This window comes from Alternaria atra, assembly GCF_907166805.1.
Source record: "Alternaria atra isolate CS162 genome assembly, contig: 23, whole genome shotgun sequence".
Classification (NCBI taxonomy): Eukaryota; Fungi; Ascomycota; class Dothideomycetes; order Pleosporales; family Pleosporaceae; genus Alternaria; species Alternaria atra.
Window position 1 is genome coordinate 3633719 of NW_025091321.1, and position 21345 is coordinate 3655063.

The 21345-nt window shown below is 51.1% G+C and overlaps 8 protein-coding genes across 8 annotated transcripts; 4 read left to right on the top strand and 4 right to left on the bottom strand.

Moving 5' to 3' along the window:
- Nucleotides 1-113: 113 nt before the first annotated feature.
- Nucleotides 114-1064, bottom strand: ALTATR162_LOCUS4758 (uncharacterized protein; the record flags this gene model as incomplete). The annotated part of the gene is made up of 3 exons (XM_043312373.1): nucleotides 114-752; nucleotides 804-964; nucleotides 1016-1064. The coding sequence occupies 3 exons, from the start codon at nucleotides 1062-1064 to the stop codon at nucleotides 114-116; spliced, it is 849 nt and encodes a 282-aa protein (XP_043168308.1).
- A 398-nt stretch (nucleotides 1065-1462) lies between these two features.
- On the bottom strand, nucleotides 1463-2080 carry ALTATR162_LOCUS4759 (uncharacterized protein; the record flags this gene model as incomplete). Its single annotated transcript, XM_043312374.1, has 5 exons — nucleotides 1463-1523; nucleotides 1572-1651; nucleotides 1700-1825; nucleotides 1876-1955; nucleotides 2008-2080. 5 exons carry the CDS (start codon nucleotides 2078-2080, stop codon nucleotides 1463-1465), a joined length of 420 nt encoding a protein of 139 aa, XP_043168309.1.
- Nucleotides 2081-2507: 427 nt separating this feature from the next.
- On the top strand, nucleotides 2508-7793 carry ALTATR162_LOCUS4760 (uncharacterized protein; the record flags this gene model as incomplete). Its single annotated transcript, XM_043312375.1, has 5 exons — nucleotides 2508-2652; nucleotides 2925-3131; nucleotides 3186-3274; nucleotides 3323-5785; nucleotides 5832-7793. 5 exons carry the CDS (start codon nucleotides 2508-2510, stop codon nucleotides 7791-7793), a joined length of 4866 nt encoding a protein of 1621 aa, XP_043168310.1.
- Nucleotides 7794-8172: 379 nt separating this feature from the next.
- ALTATR162_LOCUS4761 (uncharacterized protein) lies at nucleotides 8173-10491 on the top strand (the record flags this gene model as incomplete). The annotated part of the gene is made up of 3 exons (XM_043312376.1): nucleotides 8173-8293; nucleotides 8359-9257; nucleotides 9304-10491. 3 exons carry the CDS (start codon nucleotides 8173-8175, stop codon nucleotides 10489-10491), a joined length of 2208 nt encoding a protein of 735 aa, XP_043168311.1.
- A 637-nt stretch (nucleotides 10492-11128) lies between these two features.
- On the top strand, nucleotides 11129-12238 carry ALTATR162_LOCUS4762 (uncharacterized protein; the record flags this gene model as incomplete). The annotated part of the gene is made up of 1 exon (XM_043312377.1): nucleotides 11129-12238. The coding sequence occupies one exon, from the start codon at nucleotides 11129-11131 to the stop codon at nucleotides 12236-12238; it is 1110 nt and encodes a 369-aa protein (XP_043168312.1).
- A 798-nt stretch (nucleotides 12239-13036) lies between these two features.
- Nucleotides 13037-14808, bottom strand: ALTATR162_LOCUS4763 (uncharacterized protein; the record flags this gene model as incomplete). The annotated part of the gene is made up of 5 exons (XM_043312378.1): nucleotides 13037-13466; nucleotides 13520-14194; nucleotides 14242-14496; nucleotides 14560-14624; nucleotides 14695-14808. The coding sequence occupies 5 exons, from the start codon at nucleotides 14806-14808 to the stop codon at nucleotides 13037-13039; spliced, it is 1539 nt and encodes a 512-aa protein (XP_043168313.1).
- A 2379-nt stretch (nucleotides 14809-17187) lies between these two features.
- Nucleotides 17188-18423, bottom strand: ALTATR162_LOCUS4764 (uncharacterized protein; the record flags this gene model as incomplete). The annotated part of the gene is made up of 3 exons (XM_043312379.1): nucleotides 17188-17378; nucleotides 17430-18326; nucleotides 18378-18423. The coding sequence occupies 3 exons, from the start codon at nucleotides 18421-18423 to the stop codon at nucleotides 17188-17190; spliced, it is 1134 nt and encodes a 377-aa protein (XP_043168314.1).
- Nucleotides 18424-19303: 880 nt separating this feature from the next.
- Nucleotides 19304-21345, top strand: ALTATR162_LOCUS4765 (uncharacterized protein; the record flags this gene model as incomplete). Its single annotated transcript, XM_043312380.1, has 3 exons — nucleotides 19304-19512; nucleotides 19613-20820; nucleotides 20885-21345. 3 exons carry the CDS (start codon nucleotides 19304-19306, stop codon nucleotides 21343-21345), a joined length of 1878 nt encoding a protein of 625 aa, XP_043168315.1.

Here is a 21345-nt window from a genome sequence, read left to right on the forward strand (position 1 = left end):
CCCATCTTGCATAATTTCGTGGGAGCAGTACGCTGCGAATATCACGGGTGTAGTATAAAAAGATCATACACATCTTATACCGCGCAGGTGCAACACAACACAGTCCATTGTGCTCATGTATCTGGCTTTATAACTCGTATAGGATGCCTCCTCCGTCCTCTCATAATTGTCTGCCCCTCTTCGAGTGCAAGTTTAGTCTCCATATCTACAATTCTCTGCATCTTCCTAGTAAGCTCTCTGTCCCTTCTCAGATCCTTCTCGTACGCTTCCTGGTTCTCCCTCTCCGAAAGCCGAATCGCATCTGTCCATTTCACCGTATCCTCGCGCTTCTTCAACTGCTCACTTACGAGCACATCCCACGCATCCTCCTGCTGACAGATGGGCAACCACCAATTCACCAAAAGAATCTTGGTGTCGAAGAGTTCGTTCTTGCGCTCTAGTCGCTGGTGGAGGATGCGGCTTAAAGCTGGAGGCTGGGGCTTTGTGAGGCGGAGGAAAGGTACGCCGTTTGCAGAGGCGAGTACAGGAACCCGGCGGGGCCCAGAGGTTTTCGCATACGGTCGAACATTGAGGACAGCTTTCTCGGGTGGAAGGCACGCGAGCCGTTCTTTGGGAGGTTTTGGCGGCGCTTCTCGGAGTGGCTTTGCTGGAGGGGTGCATACCAGTCCGCGGGGTAGTTGGGAAACCAGTTGCGTCAGGATGCTTGCGCTGGCTGTGTCTCCAGTAGTGGAGGCATCGAGATGATCGAGCGTCTACATACTGTCAATGAAACACGATAAAAACTGACGTGACAGATGACATACCTCATAGCCAGCTTTGAAGCTCAAACCCAGCTGATAAGGGCTCTGTATCTTTCTGTTCCGCCGGAATTTATTGCGAATAGCGTTGCGCAAAGAGACGCGGCTGTCATCTGGGAGTGGAGCGGAAGAACATCGCGACAGCAAGGCTCGATAGAGAGCGATTGCTAACAACAGTGTTAGGATGGAAGCAGATGTTGGTAGTCCGAGAATCTAACCTGCTACACGATGCTGTGTTGACTTTTTAGGCTGGAGGAATCGGGGCATGCATGAGATGGCTCGGTGGTGGTCTAAAGCTTGAGCTGTAACGCGAAATATTTGGACTGCGATGTCATTGTCACGTGCGCACCTCGTCGTTCTAATGTACCTACCTAGGTAGGTAGCTAGTACCACACTATGCGCCATAAGTTTCTGGATATTCACGTGGAGCTGCGAAGGATTCGTCATAGGCAAATCCTCAACAATTCAACGAGGCACGACATAGGAGCAAGATGTAGTATGGAATATGTCGTTGATAATCCTGGTCTCTTACCAGGCTAAATGGCTAGGCTAGCAGACCATAACTCCGTTCCATGCGGTTCGTTCCCTTCATGCCATACATGTCTTGCGTCGATCCATCCCTGATCAAGACTGCCCTCTTGGATCAGGTCCAGTGCTTTATGCGCCTAGAATGTTGTTCCTTCGGGCGGCTGGGGAAGCTTCTTGTTCTGAGGCAGCGCCATATACCTAATACGCAATTAGTCTTGCACGATACCAATTGGTAGGTGTACTGACCTTCGAAGCTCTATCAGTATCGTCTCCATGGTGAAATCCCGCTTCCACTGAGCCAGGCATGGCAACTTTGACGCGTCGACCTAACATCGTTAGCATGCACCCAGGATCCACGCCTCCAGTTGCCGTACCTTTCCATTCTGAGGGTTGACGCAGGGTAGGTTGATCTTGGACGTGAACTTGATCTCGGGAGGTGTGTCGGGGTAGTCTGGGCCGCAGTGGATCGATACGCTGTAGATACGGTTCTCGTGAACGCTCTGTAACGTGGTCAATATACGGTATGTTACGTGGGAAGAGAAGTGCATACGTGTGGTGGTCCAAGGATAGTACCATTCCAGTCGGACATCAGTAGGTCATCGCCGTTGTCAAGGCCATATGAACACGCCTCTGTGATCTCTCAGTAACCCGCTACTAAGCCTGAATCACCAGTCTTGCATACCGGCTCCAAGGCCCTTCTCGCCCTTCTCCAGCTCTTCCAGCAGACGGAAGTTGCGCGGAACTTTAGCGCCCATAGTAGCGGTGGTGATGTGTGAAGGCTGAACAGAAGTGTCGCGCGTGAGGAAGTGGGATGGACCCCGCTATACGGTATTGGGAACTGCTGGTGACTGTGGAAGATCTTGGACAAGCTTGAAATCCGATATAGAAAGCACGCAAGTTATTACCTGTGTACTCAGCGATAGACGCAATTGTAAGTTGCTGGGTGTCAAAATGATTGATGTTTGTCCAAAGATGCCTGTCGGACCCACTAGCGTCGATGGTTATGACGAGGCACCAGGGTCTCACCCGCCACGCGTGAATCGCTTGGCCCGTCCGTCGCCTCTAGACGCGACAACTATACGTTGCATCTAGCAATTCGACCAAACAACAACCAAATACCGCATCTCAAGCCACTTCTTTGCTTGCATAGACCGCCCAGATGCTTCGGCTCATACCAAAAGAATGACAGCACAAATCTTGGCGGCTGAACTAGGCAACCTCATACAGGACTCAAAGCGGAAGAATACAGAACTACGAAATGCTGCAGAGACGGCCCTGAAAGATCTGAAATCTCTTTCCAATACCTCTGAGGCCCAACTATCGGCTGGTGAGCTAGCCTACTTTCTGTTGGCTTACGCATGTTGACTGTAATTAAGATCTCTCTCGGCGACCTCATTTCATCTCGCCCTTCTTAATTGCCTGTGGAACTCAGAATGCCAAATTTGCATCCACTGGAATTTCATGCCTCCAAAGACTATGTGTTTCGCGTGCATTGCCACGAGAACGTCTAACAGAAGTACTTGAAGCATTCCGGGGATCAGTATCATCAAGTAAAGAAGGCCAATTGTAGAGTGCTTCCGATATGGCTAACGCTGCCAGGCCATGATATCCAGTTGAAGATACTACAGGCGCTGCCTTCACTACTCCAGAACTACTCTGCAGAAGTACGCAGCGAGTCACTATCCGCTGTTCTGCAGATCTGTTCAAGCCTTCAAAATGCGAAAAACTTCGCTGTCGGCAACACGGCTGCAGCCACATTGCAACAACTGGTCATTGTCGTATTCGACAGGGTCGCATCCGAAGATGGTATTGTACCGAAGCAGGAGTGTAGATAGGGACGTAGACTGACCAAGTACAAAGAGAAAGCCCTAGAGATTCCTACCACGACCGAGGTGAAAGGTGATGATGGTCAAGTATCGGTCAGACCAGCAGCGAACGATGCCTACAAGGTCTGTTTTTTCTCACACAATTCTGTACTTTCTACTGACCGAGCTTAGATGTTTACCGATCTCATTTCACTTGTCGTAGGGGAAAAGCCTGTCTTCATGCGATTCTCTTCCCTACCGCCAGCCTCCACGCTGGAGCTGATCGAAGCAATCTTGTCGAATCACAATAAGATCATGACGACGCATCCGGAGCAGATTTACATCATGCGAACCCAGCTAATGCCATTGATCATCCGCTCGCTATCCGATCGCTTGTCGTTTGCAGTAACCGTCCGTATCATCCGGATACTGCATCTGATCATCCGATATCACCTCGACACGCTTCCTTCCGAATGCGAGATTGCACTTGGTCTTCTGAACCACATGCTGGATCCCGAAGCTTCTCAGGCATGGAAAAGAGCTCTTTGTCTCGAGGTGTTCCGCAGTATTTACGCCGACTCTAGACTTCTTTTAGCGATATATGCGCTGTTTGACGCGGAAAGCGGAAAGAAGAACATATTTGGAGACAATCTAGCGGCTTTCGTGCGTCTTGCGACTGAGAAACCAGCAGTCATCGGTTTAGGTCAACAATCAACGGCTGCCGCTGGCTTTGACGAAGGTAACACCATGGTATCGGATCAAGCTGTCGCAGAAGCGGGTGCACTAGCTGGCGTTATAGGTGGCTCTGTGAGCGACAGCAGCAATAACACTCGTCCCTCTGGTATCAGCATGCAGTGGAGTTCTCTCAAAACTCCTTGTATCGAACATCTCGACAAAACCGAGCCACCTGCATTACCCGAAACGTACATCTACAGTCTGGTGTTGACCTGTATCACCAACATTTCTGAAAGTCTAGCAAAGTTTGTTCTTCCTCTGACCGTGCACCATGAAAGTCGAAATCGGAAGAAGACCAAGGCCGAGGAGATGAATGAGAACGACACAGATGTTGCATCTCCAGATCGAAACTCTCGGAGGCTTTCAAGAACCCATTCTTTCCGGAAGAAGACTATTCCAGTCAACCCTCTAGATCTGTCCGATCACCCGGCGTACCCTTACGTACAGACCTCAACAAGCTTGGTCACAGAATGCTGGCCTGCAGTCCTTGCAACCTGCTCAACATTTCTCAATGCTACGCTTGATGCGGACTACTACCGAGCTCTGGTTCGAGCCATACAGAAATTCACTCAGGTTGCAGGGCTGCTTAGACTCTCAACGCCGCGAGATGCATTTCTCACCACCATGGGCAAGGCAGCAGTCCCATCGAACTTGCTACTAGCCAACGCTTCGTCACCTGTAGGCGACAAGCCTGGTATCTTCTCCAACGCAAGAGGCATGCTCAGTGTAGACAGCTTCGTAAGTCAAGCTTCCTCAATGTCCACTGACAAAAACCGGGGTTCTTCACACGACGTGTCAGCACCCGCACTAGGACCACGCAATTTGCTATGCCTGCGAGCTCTGCTGAATCTGGCAATCGCACTGGGACCAACGCTACAATCAGCCTGGTCCATAGTATTTGAGACGCTACAAGTAGCTGATCTAGTAATGTCGTTGTCGAGCCAGACTAGTAGTCGTACATCTGGATCTGGAAGCCGTATGGATACGGAAGCCATTACGGAGAAAATGGAAGCCGAGACCTCAGCTGTGCAGAGCGCCGCGCGCAGACTCTTTGAAAGTACTGTTGACTTTCCTAACGATTCCTTTTCTGAGGTGTTGCAAGCCCTCTGCTCACTTCTAAATGGTGTTTCGCCTTCAGAGAGCGGACAAAGAACGCCAACTACCTCTGGCCGTCCCCAGATTCTCCATCAACGTCGGCTTGGTAGCGTATCAGGAATCTCTCTCAACACAGATGCAAACTCTCGCGATTCGGCATTTGCTCTGAACAAAATCGGAGAACTGGCGTCGTTGAACGAAAGTAGATTATCGCAATATGATCCCGCTGAAAGTGGATGGGATATCCTGATTCGAGAGATTGTACGTTACTCTACCGACAGTCGTAAAGCGACATCTACGAGGCTGCTGGCAGCCGACATCCTGGCAAGGACAGTCAGGGAGATCGCTGAGCTTTCCATGTCCGATGAGCAGCGCGAAGAGATCCAGGCCCGCATACTTGCTGCGCTGCAAAAGCAAATTACTGACCTCCACCACTATGATGGGGTCAGCAAAGACACGATTACTGACACAGACATACGAGTTCATCAAATAGCCCTCGAAGCACTCAAGGGTGTAATTGAGCAATGTGGAGAGTCGCTAGTTGCTGGCTGGACCTCTGTCATCGAAAGCTTGATGAGCGTCTTCACTCAGAAAGCACCATCCATACAGGGAGTCACGAGAGACGCAGATGCCTCGGACCTCAGCAAAGACACCGATACCACTGTAGACGTTATCTCAAGGTCTCTTGCTCGATCTGCATTTGCAACAGCCAACCTCGTCTGCTCGGATTTCATGACGGCTGTTCCGGATGCTTGCCTCTCGACGCTTCTGGAACTCTTACGCAGATTCTGCTCCCAGCGAGAGGATTTGAACATGTCACTCACTGTCAGTCTCTGTCTCAAACCCATGATATACACCTAACCTGCTATAGGCGATTACCTTCTTTTGGAACGTGTCCGACTACCTGCAGTCGCGGACCGACCTCTCGTTACTGGCGGAAGTTGTTATTCAGACCAGTGACAAGGAGCAGGTTAAACAAGCCGTACAAACGCGCTCAAAGGAGGGGAAGACTGCAGCTTTGTGGCTTCAAGTTTTGCTAAATCTATCATCCATCACAACAGATGAACGCATCGAGGTGCGACACTCTTCGATCCAAACGATACAAAGGATCTTTGAGAACTGTTCGGACCAGATTTCTCCAGAAGTGTGGTTACTATGTCTTCGCACTATCTTGTTCGGGATGGTAGAGACCAACTTGAACATCCAAAACGACATTCGGCAACAACGACCACGCAAGGACGATCTGAACGAATGGGATGAGACTACAAAAGCCGTTCTTCAAACCGTGACTGTTCTCAATACGACTTACATGGAAAAGCTGGATACGTCTCAGCTCGGTAATGCGTGGTCAGACCTACTCGAACTCCTAAAGCGCTACTTCGATTACCGCTCGCATGCCTTAGGGGCTTCGGTATTTGGTGCAATGACAGGGGTACTATCTCAGGCCGAAAATGTCGATGTATTGGGCACAGATTCTCTTCTTAAAACTGCGGCGGTATGGAGAAGCTACTTCGACTCTCCAGATGCTCGGCAAGACGCATACGAAGAGGACAACCAAGACGCCTTTGTAGCCTACGCAAAGGCTTTCAAAGCGATCTACCGCCTGGCAGATCGACCCCTTGCCACAGATTTGCCTTCTATGCTCGCGAATCTCGAAGCCTGCGTTGTCAACTCAGACGAAGTCGCTTACTCTTCGGATCTGGACACTATGACGACGCTTCAAAGTCAGGTCATGGAATGTTTAACAATGGTCAGGACAGAAGACACTGACATTCCACCGTATCTATTGCGTTTGTTGGGTCGGTTCATTACGCTACCATACACCTCTTTGGCCGAATACCCGGAAAAGCGCGGGCCCACCTTTGTCGCGCTTTCAAAAGCCTCAATGACGTTGCTCCAAAATATTGCTGTCAAACATGTTGACCTGAAAGAGATATATACAAGCAATGCATTGTCATCCGCTCTTGCCAGCCTAGCACGACCGATCGAAGAGAAGTACGTGTGGCAGCGGGAGGGCAGAGCACCGACTTTATGGCAAAAGGCTACTACGACGTCTACAGCTATACTTGAGTCAGTATTGCCACACCTTAACGCCAACAAGGAAATTTGGACCACACTCGTCGACATCGCGTACTGCATCACGCGGGCGCAGTCATTGCCTGGTACCCGGGTTTCTCTTGAAAAAGATGAGCAGTTTGACATACAATCTTTCACTCACCTTCGCGACCTCATCACCCTACCACTAGGCTCCGCTTCGCTCTCAGATAATCTCCGTCGTACCTATACTCGCAACCTCTTCTCCACATCTTTAATTCACAGCCCTCTACCTGGAGAACTACCTGAAATCACCACCTCACCCCTTGAGGAGCTTTACAAAATACGTCTTGGACAGACTGCGGAGCTGGACTATACATGGCGGCCAGATATGAGCTATGCCTGTCTCTCTGAGCTCTTCGACCTTGTCGTCGTGAATGATAGCAGTCCTGAACGCATCAAGCTGGCCCAAGCAGCGGCTCCATATCTCATTCTCAGATGTGCACTTCCGCTCAAGACATATATTGCAGACCAGCCGCTTCGCGGTCGTATGCCCGCGCCGGAGTCGCAGAGGCGCGAGCTGCTCTTTGTACTGGAGCAACTAGAACGATTGGAGAGCGAGCCACAAGCAATACCTGATACTCCGGGAGTAAGATCAAAACACCGCAGGCACCTGCACAGGCTGTACCCATTGCTTCTCAAAGCGGCGAGGGTAGCCAGGCAAGATGCTGAGGTGTTTGAGCACCTGGCGAAGCTGACTGATCTAGTTGGTGATGAGTTTGGGTTAGATGATGATTGAAAGTCCTGTTGTACTACCAAACAGACATATCCAACTTTGTAGATTATATCCACGACGATGATGCTGCGACATTGCCCACGTGATTTCCAGCCGCTCGACGAATTACAAGACGTTTCGTGCTCTACAGGCAGTTCACTAATTACATGCTACCCGAGGATGTTCTCTGTATTCTATATTAGTGTAATAAGGAAGTGAATGACTACGGATACCCCAAACTAAAGGTTCAGAAAACAAGTTGCCTTGTACTTTGTACAGCAGACCTCGGGGAGCTAAGCGGATCCTTGGGGCATCCCCGCAAAAGCACAGACATCGGAGACCTCAGCTCGCTCCACACATTAACTTCTTGTCGCGGAACACTCGCGCGCAGGCGGAATTAACAATGAGCGCAACATCACCAGCGGATAGGAATACTGCGAGCGATACGATGAGTCCGCCGAATGACTCCAGCGGCAACGCCAAGCGAAAAAACGAGAATGGCGCGCCTACACAGCGCGCGAAGCGTAAGCAAACCTCTCATGCACCAATTGTTATGCGACCAGAGACTGACTTGGTATACTCGTCTTAGGCAATAGATATATAAGTATAGCATGTAATGAATGCAAACGGCGGAAGATTAAGTGCAATGGCGAGACACCATGCCAGCGCTGCGGCAATCTCAATCTGGAGTGCGCCTACGCTCCCAACTGTTGCAACTCGTTCAAAGATAGCGACGAGTTCAAGCAAATGTCAACACACATAACCTCTCTGCAACAACAGGTCGACGACCTCTTCCAGAACCTCAGCGCGCTCCGGGCCCAGGTCGATGTGCAGAGCAACGGTTCCATCGGCACACCATTCAACCCAGACTACCAGCAGACGCCTATGTTACCGCCTACATCCGCCCGTTCGCGATCGAAATCCTTCAGCAAACATCCCCGTTTCCACGGTCCGACGTCGAACGCATTTAATGTTGGGGTGGCCAGGTCGAGCTTGAAGACCATGGGCATAAACGCGGGCGAGGAAGGCGAAGACGAGGGCATCTTAACTCGCGACGCAACACCTAGGGCGTCTCCTCCAATACCCAACGCCACCTTGACAAAACGTCCCATGCATGCGGACAAAGACCCGATATGGGCCATCTCGAAGCACGAGGCTATTCGTCTGGTGCATGTTTGGCACGAAGAGATGGGCATCATGTATCCTATTCTGGAAGTTGACAAACTGTTGCGCTATACCGAGATGCTGTTCACCTTTGTAGAAGCAGCGGCCAGGTCGGGCCTGATGCAATGCGCTCTCCCCGGATCAGACGCAATGATGGATGAACAGATTAGCGTATTAAAGCTCGTTCTCGCAATAACACTAGTCCTTGAAGGCGGAGGAAAGGATCCTCTGGGCGAGAGACTCTTCGAGAACGTACACAAGATCGTCTACAAGGCCTTGTCCGAGCCTGTTAGCCTCCATGGAATCAGTTTGTTGGTGCTGACAGTGAGTAATAGATTCTTATGTCACTGGACTTTGCTCACAAACGTAGGCCATGTATCACTTCACTCGGGATGACGAAGCTATGGCCTGGCGCGTGATTGGCCTAGCTGCACGACACTGTCTAGAGTTGGGCTTACATCGTCGCGATACATATGTGGCTCTCTTCCCTGATCCTGAGGAGCAAGCAGCAGCAGTTCGGACTTTCTGGACTATCTACGTGCTAGATCGTCGGTGGAGCTTCGGTACTGGGATGCCGTTTGCTCTGCAAGATGCAGACATTGATACAAATGTACCGAAGCCGGACATATCTACGCATGAGTCTACACCGTATCTCAACGCCATGATATCATACTCTGTCATCGGCTCTAAAGTATGGAAATCTGTCGCCGATGTAGGACATCAGGACAAGATCAACAAGGACGACATCTCTTTTCTTGACTTTCAGGTTCTTAACTGGCACCGTAGTATACCGGAGTCCTTGAAGTTCGTTCATCCGGATAGCGGTAGACAGGTTGAACCTCCTGCGCGAGTTCTCCATCGTCTACAGGTCGTACTCTACCTTCGAGCCAACCAGATGCGAATACTCATCTACCGCCCAGTTTTACATACCGCAACTACAATCATGGAGAACATTGAATTCGCACATGTCGTAGTCAAGGTCGCCAAAGACACGATCCGCATACTGACATATATCAACCAAACATCGGACATCTACAGAAGCCAGCAGACTATGTTCAACTATTTCCTTATATCGGCGCTGGCAGTACTATTCCTAGCTGTTGCTCACGCGCCAGCTGAATTCAGCCAACAATCTCGCGACGAGTTCTACATGGCTCTCGAGCTCGTCCGTGGCCTATCGTCAAACTCGTACGTCTCGAAACGTTTATGGAGGACCATCAAAACGATCAAGGAAGTTGGACCTCGTCTCGGGCTCGTCATACGTAATGATGATACACAAGATGCACATTCATCGGCTGCTGTAGCAATGGCAGGTCTCGCAGGCCACTCGATGGATGATTTAACCCTGTTCTCGAATGGCCGTAATGGGTCTAATCTTGATACGCCACATGGAATGGCTAGTGACTTGACGACGTTGTTTGAGGCTGCTGGGGGCATCTTCAATCTCAATGGATTTGGGGGATCGGCGAGTGAGCTTCCTAGCTCAAATGGAGAGTTTGTGAATGGGTTCTCACATGAAAATGATGAGCTGGCGAGGATCCTGAGGGACTTGTTCTGATGCATAGCTACTGAGCCAACACTATTCTTCTGATATACACTATATGCTCATCTTACTATTGTAATACTTGTTAGGGGGTTGAAATACTATCGTGTCGATATCAAAAACTATTGTGATTCTTCACGCCTATATCTACCCAAGTTCGCAGGGCCTGGCCAGATCACGTGGCGCCCAATCGCTAAGCTTGGCCAGGGCAACCTTCGATCTTCACCTGCCAAAACACAGCTGGAAACATACCTCTGCGACGCTTAAAGATCAGCCGTACTGATTGCCAGGCAGAATCGGCGCAAAGATACCACATTGTCCTCCCTCCAGGCTCTGCGCTCGCTCGACCCCTCACCCACCGGCCTCACCTGGATTACGACTTTCGCCGAGACCTTCCCTGCCCGCTACCCCAACGCCAACACACATGCGATAACAAGGCTGCAAGTGCAGCTTCACAAAAGAAATATATCCTAACCCACAGCCATCTTGCTCAACCCGGCGCCTTCGCTTCTGCCACGCCTACCAACGATTACCCCCCACATTCGCATTTTCGAACCCCTCGTCCTTGGTATCCACGCACGCATTGCAGCTGCGCGTCATAACCTGAGCCGCGTCTAGACAGCGGCCTCGGCGTCTTTGTACCCAAGACAGCATGTCGTCTTCTTCGCAGGTCACCGAGTCGTGGATCGCGTCCTTTTGCGGGCTTTTGGGCCACGAATACTTCGCTGAGGTGTCAGAAGACTTCATCGAAGATGATTTCAACCTGACAGGCCTGCAATCGCAGGTGCCCATGTACAAGGAGGCCTTGGAGATGATACTGGACGTGGAGCCGGAGGACGATGAGGATGAGGAAGAGGAAGAGGAAGAAGAGGACGAAGAAGACGAGATACTAGGTGATGAGAGAGCACCGGGCTACCGAAGGGCAGGCGACCGCAGACATCTCCGCATAGCATCTGATCTCAGCGTGATAGAGAGCTCCGCTGAGCTGCTCTACGGACTCATACATCAGCGCTACATCACCTCACGACCAGGTATACAGCAGATGGCTGAAAAGTACGAGCTCCAGCACTTTGGTACCTGCCCGCGCGTAAACTGCAACTCCTGCAAAGTCCTCCCCGTCGGCCTCAACGACAGCCCTGGCCACGAGACAGTCAAGCTGTTCTGCCCTTCCTGCTTAGACGTATATACCCCGCCCAACTCGCGCTTCCAGACCGTCGACGGTGCTTTCTTCGGCACGACTTTCCCTTCGCTCTTCTTCATGACCTTCACGGACCTCGACATTGGCGGTGGGCTGCGCAACAACACGTCGAACACTATCGATGCACTACAACAATTACAATCGCAAAGCGCAGATGGCAAGTCGCGGAATACCACACCTTCAAATGTCACTTCCATAAACGGCGTCGCACCGCACAACCTTGCACCTGGCCTCGGTACAGGCAGCATCTACGAACCACGCATCTACGGCTTCCGAGTCAGCGAGCGCGCACGATCAGGGCCTCGAATGAAGTGGTTACGGATGCGGCCTACAGACGTTACTGAGCTCGACGAAACGAGAAGATACTGGGAAGAACATGACGAGGATGCAGACCGGCCAGATGACGATGACCTTAACATGGTCGATGTAGCAGAAGGTGGCAAGGGTGCGCCAGTAGACCGAAGAAAGAAAGCTATCCGCACACGACGACGGCCGACAAACGGATCCAACGTTGGCGGGGGCAGCCCCATGGACACCAACGGTGTCGGAGCAGCTGCGGGCTAGAGGTTCTCACAGATGCTTGTACCTTTTAACCCCAGTATTATCGTACCTAGGCCAGGGACGTCGAACAGGCATATACTATTGTATCTTCTAGCCGATGCGAAAAGGGCGCGAGACCAAAGGAATGCCATGTGTGATTGAGTTGGCTTAGTCAAGGACGTTCTTGTTACCTTTTTTTTCTTCACCATCACAATTTCACACAAGGAAGCAGAGCATGTGGGTTGGGACTATTGGGTCGAAGTTTTCTAGTTATTGTTCAAAGAGGGACGTACGTATAAAGGGTGGAAAGCCTTAGCGAATTCTTGATGGAGTTTCCGCCGAGCATGACTCCATGAGAATCCAAGAATTTACCTGTTCGCTTCTTCTGTCGAAACCATAGCGCTTTGAGAGTCGAATTGGCGTGATGCTTGTGAGAATCTCTATAGTGATAGTGGGTTCCACAGAGACTGCTATGCACTGTAGGCATTTTGGAGACGTGCGTCTACCGTTTACTGGGTTTGATACGAGATATAGTCATAGAATGGATCTTCAAAGTCAAAAGAGATGGAGTGATAAGGGTCACACGTGATCAGGATACGATGAGGATTACTGCTACATACTCACTCAAAGAGCCATAGCAAAGGGGTAACTAGATAGAAGATTTCCTCTGCCCTTTCCAGGTCCGATCCAATCATTTACATCATCGATAACCACCTACATACACGTACACAGCATGAGGTCCCTTAGACTCCGTTGAAACAAAATGGTATAGAGCGATATATGGTGCGCAAAAACACAACTGAAATGTAAGCAGCCGCAAGCTTATGCACGATGTGCCCACTCAGCGAGTTGGTTGGCCGAATCAATAGAGTCTTGGTTCTTCTCGTGGTGGCTCGTCATGGCCATGCCTGCACCGTGACCTTCGAGCGAGTGCGTTGACATGCCTTCGTCGATTATGTCGTCGTCGTCTGGAATCTTGACTTCGCGGGTGAGCTCAACATAGTCGTAGGCGAACTCGCCGATTTCGACATCATCGATACCAGCAGCTTCTTCTTCTTCGGTGGCACGGAGCCTGAAGGCGGGAACGAATTTGCCAATGAAGTCGAGGGCTCCGAGGATCAGGCAGGTTCCGAGGAAGGAGTAGGCGCCGCCGGTGAAGGAGTCGGCGAGTTGGTAACCGATTTGTACCCAGTGGTGATTTAGCCAACCTCCCTCAATGACGGTGTAGCCGTCGAGATGCGCAATGTAGTCACTGCGTGATAGTTAGTAATGAGCATATCGAGACCGACATGGTGTGCAACTTACGTGGCGAAGAATGCAGTGAGGATGTTCCCGATGAAGCCGCCAACGCCGTGAACAGCGAAGATATCGAGGGCGTCGTCGCAGCGGAGGAAGTACTTGAGCTTCGTAGCGTAGTTGCAAGCAACACCACCGCACACACCAAAAATAACTGCAGCCCAGGCAGCGACGTATCCAGAACCAGGAGTAATACAAACAAGACCAGCAATGACACCGGAGCAGAAGCCAACGGTGGACCACTTGCGTTCCAGACGGTAGTCAACCAGGCACCAGGTGATACCACCAACACAGGCTGCGAGATTGGTGCATACAGCAGCCATAACAGCACGGAGGTTGGCAGATAGTGCCGAACCGGCGTTGAAGCCGAACCATCCTACCCAGAGAAATACGGTACCGATAACGATATGCGTGACATTGTGGGGACGGTAGTTGAGCTCCTGGGTGCCGTGACCACTTCGCTTTCCAAGCATGTACGAATAGGCGAGGGCAGCACATCCGGAGGCGATATGAACGGGAGTTCCGCCAGCAAAATCCAACCCACCCATTTGGAAGACCCATCCAGATGGGTTCCAGGTCCAGCACGCAATCGGGTCGTAGATGATGGTTGTCCAGATAAACATGTAGATGATGCAAGGCAGCATACGTCCTCGCTCGGCGACAGCTCCAACGGCAAGCGCAACACTGTGTGTGATTAGCTTCGGCCAAGTGATTAAGCGTGGTGAACATACGTGATAGCAGCGAACATGCCCTGGTACACGCAGAACATGAGATCAGGAATACGTGGGCTCCCCACCGAAGGAGCACCCAGCACATTCATCAGACCGAAGTTATCCAAGGCGCCAATATACTTTCCAGCCTTGTGCGAAAAGGCTAGAGAGTAACCCCAGAAGAACCATTGAAAAGAGACGACGGCAGTCGCCATAACAGAGAGCCATAGTAGCGATAACGCCGACTTCCTTCGCGCCAATCCGGAATAGAAGAAGCTGCAATTCCGTTAGACTTGTGTACATGGTTGTAAAGTTGCAGGATGGATTTTGGTTACTGACCCTACACCCGGTATCATGAGAAGCACGAGGGCGGTTGATGTAATCATCCAAGCGATATCGCCGGGCTAGAAACATGGCATTAGCCCCGCGTTACCATCAAAACCTTACAGTTCCGTCTCTGGTAGCCAAACTCACGTTGTAGAACACATTGAGATTGTATAACCTCGAATCCCCTCCTGTGGCCACTGTGGTATTACCGAACGTCTCCAGAGGGAGTGTGGGGTCCAATCCCGAAGTTACTGGATCCATCTTGTCGTTTCCCGGGTCGTCGCTCTTTGGATTAAATGTTTGTTGCACTAGTATTCGTGATGTGTATCGGTAATGCGCAGTTCCTGACAAAGAATCCGAAAAGGTGGTAAGAATTATATGGACTCTAGAGAGTCGTAGAGAAAGAACAGAGTGCGTGCAGGAGGATGGGAAAGTGAAGATTGGTCGATCGCTACACGTTCAGGGATCCCGTCTCCAAGTCTGCAGTTGACCGACCCTTGGCGTCCGCCCCAAATATTTAGGTAGCTTGAACAAGCAAAAAAGTAAAAAAAAAAAGGTGTCGCCGCTGGGGAATGCACAAACAAAGAGTAGGTGCAAGCGCGTGCTAAGTGTAAAGATAGGCAAGTCGCTTGGTTGACGAGCTCGCGAACCACATGAACCGAGGGGTCTCTGGTGGCTATATGGAGGCGGAGCATAGGCAAAGAGCATCAAAGCTTCATCCGTTTGCACTACAGAATAGGCGACGCCGCTTCGATAATCTCCCGGCAAACAGGCATGAAAATCCCCCTCTCCCGAATGCACGAACGCCACGGCGGTGGGGTGTTTGATAGCTGGTGACGGGATGGATAGTAATGGCCCCAAGGCCCTGTCAGCCAATGTCCGACTACGGGTCGTCGCTAACCAAAATGCCAAACTGCAGGGTGCCGCCCACACTTGGACGCGGCGCTGAGCCTTTTGCGGCTGTGGAACCACACGTGTGGGATGACAGTATGATCGATTACCGCGAGGCCTGGATGCGATCAATCTTGGTTCCACCACCAGTGGAGTAGTCTTGATGATCTTTCGCTGTCTGTGACTCTGTATCTCTTTTTGATCGACGTGACCACTCGTTCGCTTCGTCTTACGATACCAACCAACCTTCATGGGAGCCCGGGAGTCGCATCAGACAATGCATCAATCGAGCCCCCTCAGCACTGCTCATCGCTATCAGCGAAATGATCCGAAGACATTGTTCACAGCTTGGGAGAGCAGTCAGAGCAAGGGTAGTGATAACGTGAGAGCGACTGATAGGCTACGCCGGATACTTGGAGTTTGAAAACAAGTCCAGGCCATCCCTGGTCTAACATCTTCGGGTGCTGGGCAAGCCCGCATTAGGCAAGGTGCGTGCTTAGCGTAGATATGGACATCAAAGATACCATGCAACATGTCGTTCCCGAGTACTGCATGGGGAATCTTGGGGTCTTGAGCTTGTGTCTTGTGGTGTGATCACTGTGTTAGAGTTTACAAGTGCTATACTTGAAGTCAATCAAACTTGGCCCCCCGGGTGCCGGCGGAGATGGCCTCAAAATCCCTTATCTCTGTCGCCGTTTTCCTATCCCACGCCGAGCCGTGACGGCCACTCTACCCACATCCCGCGACTCCTCCGCAACCGCCTCCAACAACCTTGAGATGCACCATGCAGGTCCAGCGGGGATCCTCACCCCTGGCATCATCTCATCATGTTTCTGTCTGCGTCTAGAATAGCACTGCACCAGACTGCCGGATTCGCTGTTCGCCTCGTCTACCGCAATCGTCTGTCTTGCATTGATCCATCTTGCTTTTGTTTGCACCAGTAGCCGCTATCCCTGAGACTCACCGATCAATGTCGCAGCTAAGTACATGCGTCAATGTCGCTCAGTCTGAATGTTTGGACCCTGTTACTGCCCTATCTGTGCATTTGACATGAGTATTTATGTCGCATTTGCTCGGAATACCGACATTATGATTGTTGGCATGTGAGTATACAGGTACGATAGGTTGGGACGGTTGAGATGTGGGTACAAGGCTGTCATGTTGATCTGGTCTGGAAGCCTTGTGAGCTGTGATACGAGGAACTTCTCGGAGCGCTGTCTCGGGCATGTTTCCAAGTCCTGGTCTTGTATTATCCTCCCACCTAATTGCACCGATTCCTTCAAATGCTACAGGTCTTTCCCCATCCTTGCCTCGGCTGATGCTCTGGAAGCTCAGTAATCACCAGAACTGCTGTTGCACGCGTTGCTATAACACGTCCGTATCGACGGTAGCAGGGGCGATGCCACCCTGGAATAGAACACTGCGTCGAGAGAACTTCATTATAGAAAACTAGAAGTGCAGGTACTAATGTACGGTCACTTGCATAGGCTTGGGCTTCATAGAACAAAGCCTACTGCCACGGTTTCCGATTCGAGGGGGAAGGCTATCGTACAGCCGTTCTAGTGGCTCAATACGCCTGCCGTCAAGGTCTCCACTTTCTCCATAACGTAGGCAACTTTACCTCGTTTGCTTGAACTAGCCTGCGCCACGGGCCGGAGGACTGTAGCAGATATGCACACATATCCGAGAAAGGTGTACCGCGGTAAATCATGGAATCTGGTGGGAGTTTCCAGATCCGCGAGCGATATCTTACGCATGAAGAGGCGTACCGGGTCCTACTGGAGTGTTTGCCCCTGGTGTTGCGGAATCAGTTCCGGCCCTCTTCTTCTTTTTCTTTTTCCGTGGTATCAATGCCGGCGGGTTCATGACAGCACTGCGCAGCGATAGATAGGAGCCGCAGGTCATGCAGAGATTATCAGGAAGATCTGGGTTACAGAAAACTATCTCGAGTTAGCATTCTGTTGAGTGAGTAGGTAGGTGTATTGGCTTACTGCTCAAGCACACACTGCAGACAAAGCCAATATCCACAACCTTCCTGTGGCAGAAACATGCTGCACGGAAGTCGACACCGCCAGCGCTGGGAACTATCAGACTTGTTCGTGCTGTTACGTCTGGTAGGAATGCCATCATCAGATACTGTAGCAGACCTTCTGGTCGGTCCGGCTTCATGTATACACCTCCGGTGGCATCGCTGGCTTGCTGCAATAGCACAGTATCACCAGCCAATTTCAAGATATCTATGGGTATTCGCTTCCTTTGTGCGGCAAATATGGAGTTCATGACGGGTATGTACTGGTTTGCGAGGTCGCCGGATACTGAGACAATGAGGATGCGAGATGTGAGGGGTACGCGGTCGACGTGGGTATTTTCAGAGTCGGCGAGTGCTGCGAGGGACGTGCTCTCGGCGGAGGCGGCTGTTGGAGCATGGAGAATGGTTTGCTTGTTGATGTGGGTAAGGGCCATGGAGAGAGCACCGCCAATGAGTGTCGTAGGCGTTGCCTCAATATGACTCTCTTTCGTCTCGTTGAGCAGCTTGACAAAGTTTCGTAGAATAGCACTTTCTACGACAGCGAATGGTCGGTACTTGTTCGCACTCTCTGCCATGTGCTGTTCCTTGTCGTTCCCATGTCCATTCGTCTGCACATGGCCGTTTGTATCACCACGCCGTACCTGAGGCTGCGGTTCAGTAGGTGTGGGGTATAGAAAGGTCGTCTTGTGCGAATGTGAAGCTATCACAGCAACCTCGTTTGAATTCCCCGAGGCCAAATGCGCGTTGATAAAGACGAGGATGTTGGCTAGGGCGGCGGAAAGCGAGAGCGTCGACGACAGATGTGCCCAAGCATGTGGGTTGGTATCGAGAACGATGGCAAGCAGTGACGGCGGCGGCGCTGCGAGGTGTTAGTCGTGATCACGTTAGCTGAGGCTTTCTGATTGCATGCCTTCTTCTGTCTTGACGTGACGGTCGGAACCGTCGATGGTATTCATTGTGCTGAGATGTGCTTATCTGTGCACGACTTGAGGGCAAGACGTTCTGTTCAGGGCCAGTGCATGATTTGGAAAGGCGAACGAGTCTTCCTCGTAAGGTTTGACTTGTTGGTGGTGGGAATCCAGCCGCTGCTCTGTTCACACGATGAGGTCAAGTTCGCGACCGCCTAACACAATGCGCCCGTGCGTTACCCGCGTTCCCACGTGAGTGCTGCACCGCGCAGTGATAGACTTGTGGCTTACAAGACCCATATATTTCTCAGACTGTATATATAAACAATATGGCTTCCCGCTCTTCTCTGGAACTTGTTGCGATGCTGTGTACGTCAAGATATCGATATAGGAATCAACGAGCTTTACCCTTCATGACTCGAACGCATTCCTTCTCAAGGATCATTGGAGTTCATGCTGACATCCCGAGGTCTCGTTTATGCTGACATCTCGCCAATGCAACCTTATAGCAAGAGCTGGAGCTGGGTTTCCCCGCAGGCCAGGATAGGCCTATAGAAACGACGAGCTGCTCGATTCAAGACATGTTGTGAAATTGCCGATATGTCCGGCTCTCCAGAGCTAACGCGTCAACGACAATCTACCGAGGCTCAGGAGACATGCTCGCCCCACGCGAGGTAACCATGGAAAACGAAGCACGCTGTTGGTGGCCGAGATGTCTCCTCATCGAGAACTTGCTCTTATACCAACTCCATCGTTGTACTGATTCGTCTCTCCAACGACTCGGTCACCGATTAAGGCGCCCGGCTAAAGTTTAGTCTCAACGAAGCCTTGTTGACTTCGCCGTCACATTTCGTGCGTCGTCTCACAACTTAAGAGCGGACGTTCGCCTATTCTATCCCTCAGCTATACCTACTGCAAAGTCGCCAAGATGATCACGGAAACGATACGACGAGTCAACGGCTACGAGAAGGATGCCTACACATATTATCCCGTCATCATCGTTGGTGCCGGCGCATCTGGCATTGCCATGGCCTGTCAGCTGAAGCAGCAACTTGGATTTGATCAGTTTCGCGTATTCGATCGACAAGCAGGCATCGGAGGAACATGGTGGATAAATCGGTATCCTGGAGTTGCTTGGTAAGTTCGCAAACTCTCCGAGATGATGTGCATGGCAATAGCCAGATACTTTGAATTTAGCCGCCACCGTACTTTCTACAAACGTGCTAACACAACACAGTGACGTACCCGCCGTCTTCTATTCTTTTAGCTTCGCCCAAAATCCAAATTGGACCTCTTTCCACCCACCCGGCAAAGAAATCGTGCGCTACTACCACGAGGTATGCGAGCAATACCGCATCACAGACAAATTTGAACTTAATACGGATATCGAAAGCTGCAGATGGCTGGAAGACGAGCAACTATGGGAGGTCACTCTCCGTCGTATGGTGGCAGGCATGGGCGATCTCTCATCAAAGGAGCGCATAAAGATCGCACAGGAAAAGGGCGAGCATGCAGTATACTCGGAGACTGAGATTGTAAAATCCAAGGTTGTGATCAGTTGTGTGGGAGGATTGGTCGAACCAAGGGGCTGGCCTAATGAAATCAAGGGCATTGAGAACTTCAAGGGCAAGATGTTTCATTCAGCAAGATGGGATGAAACCGTCGATTTCACAGACAAGAACGTCGTCGTTGTTGGCACTGGATGTAGCAGCGCGCAACTCGTTCCCCGTCTACCCAATGCGCCTTACAACGCCAAGTCAGTCACTCAATTGATGAGATCACCGCCGTGGGTTGTTCCGGCTCCATCACCGCCCGGCGGTGACGAGTGGTGGGAGAAGAATGGTCCTAAGATCATGAGGAACGTACCGGGGCTCAAGGAACTAGCCCGTTTCCTTATCTTCGCTGGTGCTGAAGTTGGTTTCCTCAAGCTCTTCCCCAATACACCATATGCCGAGAAACAGAGGAAGATATATGAAGAGAAAACACTTCAGAGCATGCGGAAACGCGTTCCTGAGAAGTACTGGGACATCATGACGCCGGACTACGGTGTCGGTTGCAAACGCCGCATCTTCGACAAGCGGTGGCTGCGCAGCTTGAATGATCCAAAGATTGAGTTGACTACTCAGCCGCTGAACAGGGTCACTGAGCATGGTGTTATCATCGGCCCCGGTGCGACGTACCCCAAGAATGCGAAGAGGGAAGACTTCCCAGAGCGAGAAATACCCGCAGATGTCATTGTCCTAGCAAACGGCTTCGACACTACGAGATGGCTCCACCCACTCAAAGTCATCGGCAAAGGCGGACAAGACCTAGTACAAGTAATGGAAGATCGAGGAGGCGCTCAAGCTTACCTAGGCACAGCTGTCGATGGGTTTCCAAACTTCATGATGATCTTTGGTCCTAACACAGCAACTGGGCACTCGAGCGTTGTCATGGCCAGCGAGAGTAAGTTCCAACAACAAGCATACAAGCATGTTTCCGAGCGCTTTTCACTGACATCCAACCCCAGACATGGTAAACTATTCCTTGAACTTCATCCGCCTGCTTCTCACAAATGAAGCCCGCACCGTCGACGTCAAGCACTCCGCCGAAGTCGCTTACACGTCTGAAATTCAGCGTGCGCTCAAAAATACTGTGTGGCAGAGTGGCTGCTCAAGCTGGTACTTTACGAGCGATGGCTGGAATCCTACCGTCTATCCGTACACACAGATCGACTTCTGGCGAAGATGCACCTTTCCTAGGTGGAATGACTGGAATATCGAATATACGAACAAGGGTATTGCGAGGATGAGGGCAAGGAGGGTGGTTAGGACGCTTGCGCTTGTGCTTGCGATTGGTGGGGTGTGGAGATTTAAGCAGAGTCGGCTGGGATTGAAGGATGTCAAGAGTTTGCTGAGAGGTGCGGTGCAGGGGTCTATAGGGAATTTGAATGAGGTTTGGGAGATGATGAGGAAGGCTTTGCTGGCTTGA